Raw genomic sequence first — 10,456 nt, 5'->3', positions numbered from 1 at the left:
AAAACCTAGGACGTGCAAAAAATAAAGAGAAAGAAGCCAAGCATGATACTATAAAAAGTCATCAATCACTAGGGAAGGGAGTGAGAGAAGAAAGGAAAAAAGAAGAATTATAAGAACAAATGGAAAACAATGAACAGCATGGCAATAAGTACATACCTATCAAAAATTACTTTAAATGTAAATAGACTAAATGCTTTAGTCAAAAGACATAGGGTAATGGAATGGATAGAAAAATATCAGACCCAACTATATGCAGCCTACAAGAGACTTACTTCAGACACCAGCTCTGAGATCATCACCAAGGACTTACAGGAGAGAAAGGAAGTTATGGAGGAGGCAGAGAATGGAAGAGATGCACCTGCTAAAGGGAACACTAATGAGGAAAATGGGGAACAGGAGGGCAACAATGAGATAAATGAAGAAGAGAAAGAAGGGGGTGAGGAAGAGAATGGAGATGAAGATGGGGAGGCTGGGGCAGCTGGCGCAAAAGGCAGCTGAAGATGATGAGGATGATGATGCTGACACCAAGAAGCAGAAGATCGAGGAGGAGAACTAGACGGCAAAAAAGAAAAAGTTAAACTTAACAACAACTTAACAACAAAAGGCCACCATGACCTGTTCACCCTCCACTTCCTGTCTCAGAATCTAAACGTGGTCACCTTCCGGTAGGGTCTTGTCCTGCCGCCCCACGCGGGCAGGGCCAACCACAGATGACACAGGCTCTCCACCACCCAACCAAAGCCACAATTTGCAACAGGGGTGGAAAAAAGAACCCAAACTTCTAAGGCCCTCCTCTTTCTTTCTTCAAAGTACTTTAAAAAGGAAAATGTGTATTTTTGTTTACATTTTATATTTTTGTACATATTGCTAGGGGTCAGCCATTTTTAATGATCTTGGATAACCAAACCAGCCATCAGACAGTCCTCTGTTCTACTTGTGGTGTGACCATGTTCGTTATAATCTCAAAGGAGAGGGGGAAAAAAAAAAAACCTTGTAAAAATAGGCAAAAAGAGCAACAAAAGTTTTATTCTGAGCATTCTAGGAAATTTTTTTGTGTTTGTACTTAGCTCTACTCTAAGTAGTCAGTTTGTATGAGATGGTAAAAAAGGCCAAAGGTAAAGTTTCTTTTTTTTCTTTTTTGTCTATGAAGTTACTATTAATAATTAACTTATTTATTTTTGGCCTGTTTGATGTATGTGTGAAACAATGTTATCTCACAGTAAACCGGAATTTGTTTTGCTGAGTTCTTCTAACAACAACAACAAAAACAACAACAACATGGAGTAGCAATACTAAGGGAACAGATTTTAACAGTAACAAGACACAAAAGGGGGCATTATATAATGGCAAAAGGATCAATCAACAAGCGATAAAACAATTCTAAGTATCTATGCACCCAACACTGGAGCATGTAAATACATAAAGCAAATACTAAGACATAAAGGAAGAAATGGACAGTAATACAATGATAGTAGGGGACTTTACACAGATATCAATGGATAGATCATCCATACAGAAAAATTAATGAAGAAACTGTGTCTTTGAATGACAGATTAGACCAGGGGGATTTAACAGACATATACAGAACATTCCATCCCCAAATGGCAAAATACACCTCCCTTTGAAGTGCACATGCAACGTTCTCCAGGATAGATGTTAGGCCACAAAACAAGTCTCAATATATGTAAGAAGGTTGAAATGATAACTAGCATTTTTTCCAACCACCATGGTATGAAACTAGAAACCAATCACAAGAAAAAAAAAAACTGGCAAACAAACAGATGGAGGCTGAACAACATGCTGCTAAACAACCATTGGGTCAATGAAATCCAAGAGGATATAAAATACGTGAAGACATATGAAAATGAAAACACAGTGCTTCAAAATCTTTGGTACAAAGCAAAAGCAGTTCGGACAAGGACACTTACAGCAATACAGACCTACCTCAAGGAATAAAAAAATTCAAATAAACAATCTAACCTTACATCTAAAGGTACTAGAAAAAGAAGAACAAAGCCCAAAGTTAGTAAAAGGAAGGAAATAAAAGATCAGAGTGGGAATAAAATAGAGTCTAAAAAATCAGTAGAAAAGGTCAATGAAACCAAGAGATGGATTGTTGAAAAGAGAAACAAGATTGATAAAATTTTAGCCAGAGTCATTAAGGAAAAAAAAAAAGACAGGACCCAAATAAAATCAGAAATGAAAGAGAAGTAACAACACCACAGACATGCAAAGGATTAGAAGAGACTACTTGAGAAATCATATGCCAACAAAGTAGACAAGGTAGAAGAAATGGCTAAATTCCTCAAAACATGCAATCCTCTAAACCTGAGTCAGAAAGAAATACAAAAACCTAAAATCAATTATTAGTAATGAAATGGTACCAATAATTAAAAACTTGTATTGATTCCAGGACCAGATGAGTTCACAGATAAATTCTACCAAACATTTAAAAAAGAGTTAATACCTATTTTTCTCAAACTATTCCAAAAAAATAGAAAAAGGAAATCTTCCAAATACATTCTACAAGACCAGCATTTCCCTGATACTCACACCAAACACAATATAAAAAAAGAAAACTACAGGCCAGTATCTCTGATGAACAAGCTGCAAAAAATTCTCAACAAAATATTAGCAAACTGCATTCAACAATCACTATAAGGATCATTCACAGCTGTCAAGTGGGATTCATTCTGGGGATGCAAGTGTGGTTCAACATCCCCAGATCAATCAACATGACACACCACATTAACAAAATGAAGGATAAAAATCTTATGATGATCTCAATAGATTCAGTAAAAGCATTTGATAAAATTCAATATCCATTCATGATAAAAATTCTCAACAACAAAATGGGTTTAGAGAGAATATACCTCAACATAATAATGGCCATATATGACAAACCCCCAGCTAACATCATACTTAATGGTGAAAAACAGATGAGGAAGAGAACAAGGATGTCAACTTCTGCCACTTTTACTCAACACTGTAATAGAAGTCCTAGCCACAGCAATCAGACAGGGAAAAGTAGCAGGCATCCAAATTGGAATAGCAGAAGTAAACTCATTATCTCCAGATGACATGATACTGTACATACAAAACCCTAAAGACTCGGTCAAATAAACTATTGGAAGTGATAAATGAATTTAGTGAAGTTGTGGGATACAAAATTGATATACAGAAATATGTTGCATTTCTATATACTACTAACAAAAGTACCAGAAACAAATTATGAATCCCATTTATAAGTGCATGAAAAAGAATAAAATTATAGATATAAACTTAACCAAGGAGATGAAGGACCTGCACTCTGAAAGCTATAAAACATTGATGGGAGAAATTAAAGAGGACACTAATGAAAAGATACTCCATGCTAAGCAATTGGAAAAATATTGTTAAAATATCTATACCACCCAAAGCAATCTACACTTTCAACGGAATCCCTATCAAAATATGAATAGCATTTTTTTCACAGGACTAGAAGAAATGATATTAAATTTGTATGGATCCACAAAAGCCCTGAGTAGCCAAAGCAATCTTGAGCAAGAAGAATGAAGCCAGAGGTATCACAATCCCAGATTTCAAGATATACTACATAGCTATAATAATCAAAACACTATAGTACTGAAAGAAAAATAGACCCATAGATCAACAGAACAGAATAAGGAGACAGAAATAAACCTACACTTCTATGGTCAATTAATCTACAAAAATGGAGGCAAGGATATACACAAGGAGACAACAATCTCCAGTAAGTGGTGCAGGGGAACCTGGGCAGCTACATATTAGAGAAGCGAAACTGGACCACTTTCTTACACCATACACAGAAATAAACTCAAAATGGATTAAGGACCTAAATGTGAAACCTAAAAGCATAAAACTCCTAGAAGAAATCATAGGCAGTAATCTCTGACAGCAGCTTTAGCAACATCTTTCTGGCTATGTCTCCACAGGCAAGGGCAAGAAAAGCAAAAATAAACTATTGGGACCAGAACAACATATAAAGCTTTTGCACAGCAAAGGAAACCAACAAAATGAAAAGGCAAGCTACTGAATGGGAGAGGATATTTGTAAATGATACATGCAATAAGGAGTTAACATCCAATATATGTAAAATCATACAACAACCCGCCCTGAACTAATCCAAATAAAAAATGGGCAATCTGAATAGACATTTTTCCAAAGAAGACATACAGATGGCCAGGAGACACATGAAAAGATACTCAACATCACTCATCATCAGGCAAATGCAAATCAAAACCACAATGAAATATCACCTTGCACTTGTCAAAATGGCTAGTATCAAAAAGACAATGTGTTGGTGGGGATGTGGAGAAGAGAGAACTCTTGTGCACTCTTGGTGGAAAGGTAAATTGGTGCAGCCACTATGGAAAACAGTATGGAGGTTCCTCAAAAAACTAAAAATAGAAATAGTAGGGCCCCTGGGTGGCTCAGATGGTTAAGCGTCTGCCTTCGGCTCAGGTCATGATCCCAGAGTCCTGGGATCGAGTCCTGCATCGGGCTCCCTGCTCCTTGGGAGCCTGCTTCTCCCTCTGCCTCTCTCTCTCTCTCTCTCTGTCATGAATAAATAAATAAAATCTTTAAAAAAATTGAAATAGTATATGATTTAGCAATTCCACTACTGGGTTATTACCCAAAGAAAACCCAGTTACACCCAAATACCCAGTTATTACCCAAAACATTTATTCAAAAATATATATGCACCCCAATGCTTAGTGTATTCTTTACAATAACCAAGATATGGAAGCAACTTAAGTGTCCATCAACATGTGTGTGTGTGTGTGTGTGTGTGTGTGTGTGTGTGTGTGTGTGTATACACACAGTGGACTATCACTCAGACATTTTGAATGAAGTCTTGCCAGTCATTAAAACATGGAAGGACCTAGAAGATGTTATGCTTAGTAAAATAAGCTGGACAAATACCATATGATTTTACTTATATATAAAATATAAAAAAACAAGTGAACAAACAAAATAAAAATACCCCAGAAAGAGACACAAAATACAGAAAACTGGTGGTTTCCAGAGGGAGGAGTGTGAGGGATGAACAAAATGGTTGAAGGAGAGTAAGACATACAAACTTCCAGTTATAAAGTAAGTCCTGAGAATGAAAAGTACAGCATGGGGAGTACAGTTATTAATATTTTAATAAAATATGGTGTCATATGGTAACCATACTTACCATGTTGAGTATTTTGTAATGTATAGAATTATTGAATCACTATGTTGTACACCTGAAATATAATATTGTTCAACTATACTTTAATAAAAAGAAAAAATCACTTATGAAATACTAAGGGATATTTGTACACTAACCTTAAGAAATTATTATGTATTTGGATAAAATGACAGTTTGTGTTTATGTTTTTTTATAAAAAAATTGAGCATCTAACTCATTCTGAAATATTTGTAGATTAAAAATATGATTTTCTTTGAAATAATCCAGTAAGAGGTGTATTGGCAGGAAGTGGATAGCAATATAGATGAAATAGGATTGGTCATCATATGCCAACAAAATGGACAAAGTAGAAGAAATTGCTAAATTCCTCAAAACATACAATCCTCCAAACCTGAGTCAGAAAGAAATACAAAAATCTAAAATCAATTACTTATGAAATGGAATCAATAATTAAAAACTCACATTGATTCCAAGACCAGATGAGTTCACAGATAAATTCTACCAAACACTTAAAGAGTTAATACCTATTCTTCTCAAACTATCCCAAAAAAAAAAACAGAAGAGAAAGGAAAGCTTCTAAATACATTCTACAAGACTATCATTTCCCTGATACCCAAACCAGGCAAACACACCACAAAAAAAAAAAAAAAAAAAAAAAAAAACCTACACGAACAAGATGCAAAAATTCTCAAAATATCAACAAACTGCATTCAACAATACACTAAAAAGATCATTCATGGTGATCAAGTGGAATTGATTCTGGGCACGCTGAAAGAGGTTTCTGAAGCTGAGTGATGCAAACATTGCAGAACTAAGTGGTGTTTACACTTCTCTCTGCTTCTGTATGCTTTTAATATCTGTAATAAAAAGTGAAAATATCTTAAGAATGACAATATATTGCTTAATGCACTTAATGGCACTAAACTGTACACTTACAATAGTTGTAATGGTAAATTTTATGTCATGTATATTTTAACACAAAAAAATGGGCCAAAGGAAAAACATTTTTAAAGATGATCTGGTGATTTGTTATTTATAGACGTATCTGGCATTAAATAGATGTATTCTATTATTTTGTTTCAACACGAACATCTCATGTGTAAAGAACCCTGCTTTAACGATGAGGAAATGGAGCTTTGTCTAATGTATTATTACACAGGTAGTAAATGGTGATAGCGAGAATCAAGACTAAGTGTTTTTACTGGAGCATGTAATCATTATTGTGATCATGTTGAAGGAAAAGTCCTTATTTTCTTGGAATATCTGATGTCTTAAGTGGCCTATTCTGAATCCTTGGCAATCTCACTTACTGGTAATACTAAGCTGGATTTCAGGGATGACCATTGGCTAGTGGAGGAGATTCCAACTCTTCATCTTCAGAGTTTTTCCCCTCAGTCATTTAGGACCCAGTGTTAGGAAATGAGTCCTAAAGGCAAGAATTTTAACAGACTCAAGGACAAACATGTTAGCCCTGAGTAATCAGATGAACACTCTGCTCTGGAAGTTCCATGTTAAAAATAAGTTACCATTCCTTGAGCGCTGTGAATTGTGCAAGACTGTTGAATCACAGATCTGTACCTCTGAAACAAATAATACAGTATATATTAAGGAAAAAAAAAAGAAGATAGCAGGAGGGGAAGAATGAAGGGGGGTAAATCGGAGGGGGAGATGAACCATGAGAGATGATGGACTCTGAAAAACAAACTGAGGGTTCTGGGGGGGGGTGGGGGGTTGGGTTAGCCTTGTGATGGGTATTAAGGAGGGCACGTTCTGCATGGAGCACTGGGTATTATGCACAAACAATGAATCATGGAACACTACATTAAAAACTAATGATGTAATGTATGGTGATTAACATAACAAAAATTTTTTTTAAAAGTTACCATTCTTTGAAAACACTAGCAAAAATATATATGCACCCCTATGTTTATTGTAATGTTATTTACAATAGCCACGATATGGAGGCAACCCAACTGTCCATCAATAGATGGATAAAGAAGATGTGAAGTGTGGGTGTGTGTGCGTCTGTGTATGTATACATGCGCCATAAGCAATGGTGTGTGTATATTATATAATGGAATATTACTCCATAATGCCATTTGCAATGGCTTGGATGAGCCTAGAAGGGATAATGCTAAATGAAATAAATCAAAGACACATACCATATGGTTTCATTCATATGTGGAATTTAAGAAACAAAACAAACGCAGATAAGAGACAAAAAATATGGACTTTTCAATATGGAGAATAAACTTGTGGTTGCCAGAGGGGAGATGGGTGAGGGGATGAGTGGAATAAAAAAAAGATTAAGAGTAAACTTATGGTGATGAGCACTGAGTAATGTACAGAAATGTTAATTATGTTGCACACTTGAAACTAATATAACACTGTATGTTAATTATAGTTCAATTAAAAAAATAAGTTATGATCTTCAAAATCATCCAGAATGTCTTCATCACCTATTAGTCTAGACTTTAAAGATTTATTTATTTGTTTGACACATAGAGAGAGAGAGAGAGAGAGAGAGAGGGAACACAAGCAGGCAGAGGGAGAGGGAGAAGCAGGCTCCCCACTGAGCAAGGAGCCCAGTGCGGGGCTTGATCCCAGGGCCCTGAGATCATGACCTGAGCTGAAGGTAGACACTTAACTGACTGAGCCACCCAGGTGCCCTCAGACTTTTTTTTTTTTTAAGATTTTATTTATTTATTTGAAAGAGAGAGCACGCATGAGCAGGGGAGAAGGGCAGAGAGAGAGAGAGAGAGAGAGAAGCAGGCTTCCCACTGAGCAGGAAGCCCCATGCAGGGCTTAATCCCAGGACCCTGGGATCATGACTTGAGCCTGAAGGCAGTCCTTTCACCAGCTGAGCCACTGAGGCGCCCCTAGCCTAGACTTTTTTAATTTGTTATTACCTGGATCTTTCTCATGTAAGAACTTTAGGATATTTCTTATTACAAAAAGATCAGGGAGCAGCACTGCTTAGTTATAATCAGTGACCGCCTATGTCAGACACAAGGAAACTAAGATGGATGACTGTCTTTATTAAGTTTGCTCCTCAGAGCTTCTCCAAGACCTTCAAATCTTAAAATATTTAGGTTAGAATCTTTTTTGGACTCTAGTCACTTTCTTTACTCAAAAAATTATTCTTAAAGAAAGGTCAGTGGTTCTGGACTTACGAACATGGTTTACAGAAATAGAGTGAAAATAACACTTTTTCTGAAAAGAAAAATCCCCATGCCAAAGATAGCTTTTCTTATCTAAAAAAATATTTTTTCTCCTATCTGGTAGTCTCCTTCCAGTCTTTTGAGAATCAAATGTCATCAGCCCTGTATAGCCATTCTTTAAAGAAAAAAAAAGTTTTATTGATATATAATTTACCTACCACATAATTCACCCATTTAAAGTCTATAATTCAATGGTCTCTGGTATATTATTAATTATAAACATTGTGGGTATAGATAACATAAAGCTTTTCTATTTTAACCACTGAAATGTACAAAGCAATGGCATTAATTATGTTTATAGTATTATGCAACGATCACCACTCTTTTTCCAGACCTTTTTCATCACTCCACATGGAAACACCCTATACATATATATTCATACATATTCATATATACAGATATATTCAGCATATATCATTCATATATATTGAACTATAACTTCTATTCCATCCCCACCCCCATGAAGCCATTCTTAACTGTCCCAGGCCAAATTTGCTACAGTATTTTAGGTACCCATGAAATTTTGCTTATGTATCTTTCAAGTTATTTACTTTTTGTAGCAAGTTTACTTGTTTGCTCCTTTCCCTAGATTGGCTTTCCTGGGGATATAATCATATCAGCTGCAAATGATAATTGTGTGTCTTCCTTTCATAATTAATAATAATTAAATTAATAATAATTAAATTAAATTATTAAGATCAATAAGAGGGCAGAGAGTATCTTTATCATAATAACCAGTAGAGTAGACCTTTCTATCCACTTGGCTGAATCTAGGTATACAAAAGAATAGAAAGTCCAATCATAGAAATATTAAAATAAAATTAAATATTTAGAAATCAAAGTGTAGAGAAGAGTCTAAGATTAGAGGTAATAGAAATATGTCACAGAGGAATTCTTCAGTGCTTTAACTGCAAATATTAAATACTTCTAAAATGTCAAGCAATTAATCAAATATTATCTGCAAAATTGAGAGACTGAATGTTAAGATGTTTGTTATATAAAGAACTGTCAACTCAGAAATTGACATCAAACATTGACATCGAAATTAAAAACCGGACAAAGGAAATAGACCATTCAGAAGAAATATATCAGTAAAAAAAGTATGAGGGGAAATGCGGTTGAAATACTATTTTAAATTACTTTTATTTTAGTACCAGTGTAAGTCTCCATTTTCATCTGTCAAATTTGCAAACATTTTTAATAACATTTTATAATTTAACCAAAAATATTTAAATTGATGACAGACATCCAAGTACAATCTCGGTGAGCATGCAATTATTCATTCATCAACCAGAAGATGGATTTTGTGTGAATCTTTCTTTCAGGCAACTAATTAATAGCATATCATATAGGAGGTGTTACAGGATATTTTTGGCATAACTAAATATCTTGTTCCAGAAAAGTCTTTGATAACAATTATGAGAGGAAGTAGTATACCTGGACTTCAAGACTTTACGTGTGAATATTAAACAGCAATCAATTTCATTTATTTTTTAAATTCTACATGAGTGAAATCATGGTGTTTGTCCTTCTCTGACTTCTTTCGCTTAGCATTATACCCTCTAGGATCATCTATGTTGTTGTAAATGGCAAGATCTCTTTTTCATGGTTAAGTAATATCCCATTATATATATGTGTACAAACACACACACACACACACACACATATCCATAGATGAATGGATAAAGGTTATATATAGATATATTATATACATACCACATCTTCTTTATCCACTCATCTATGGATGGATACTTGAGTTACTTCCATATCTTGGCTATTGTAAAAAATGCTGCAACAAATATAGGGGTGCATATATCTTTTTGAATTATTGTTTTCGTTTTCTTTCGTTAAAACCCAATAGTGGAAATACTGGACCATAGGGTAGTTCTATTTTTAATTTTTTGAGGAAACTTGAAGAATGCAAATTGGTGTAGCCAGTGTGGAAAACAGTATGGAGGTTCCTCAAAAAGTTAAAAATAGAACTACCCTATGACCCAGCAATTGCACTACTAGGCATTTACCCAAAAAATACTGA

At 34.9% G+C, this 10,456-nt stretch overlaps 1 protein-coding gene across 1 annotated transcript in view; it reads left to right on the top strand.

The window, feature by feature from the left end:
* The first annotated feature begins 3,712 nt into the window (after positions 1–3,712).
* The window catches only part of LOC114211250 (NXPE family member 2), a 41,647-nt gene continuing 34,903 nt past the window's right edge, over positions 3,713–10,456 (top strand). Inside the window, 1 exon segment of the mRNA XM_088017519.1 lies at positions 3,713–3,751. Within this exon segment, the coding sequence (XP_087873645.1) occupies positions 3,713–3,751 (39 nt within the window).

Source organism: Eumetopias jubatus, unplaced genomic scaffold (genome assembly GCF_037043125.1).
Source record: "Eumetopias jubatus isolate StellerSeaLion01/CBP00866 unplaced genomic scaffold, mEumJub1_p1.0 scaffold_13, whole genome shotgun sequence".
NCBI lineage: Eukaryota > Metazoa > Chordata > Mammalia > Carnivora > Otariidae > Eumetopias > Eumetopias jubatus.
This window is presented reverse-complemented; position numbering and strand designations above follow the sequence as displayed.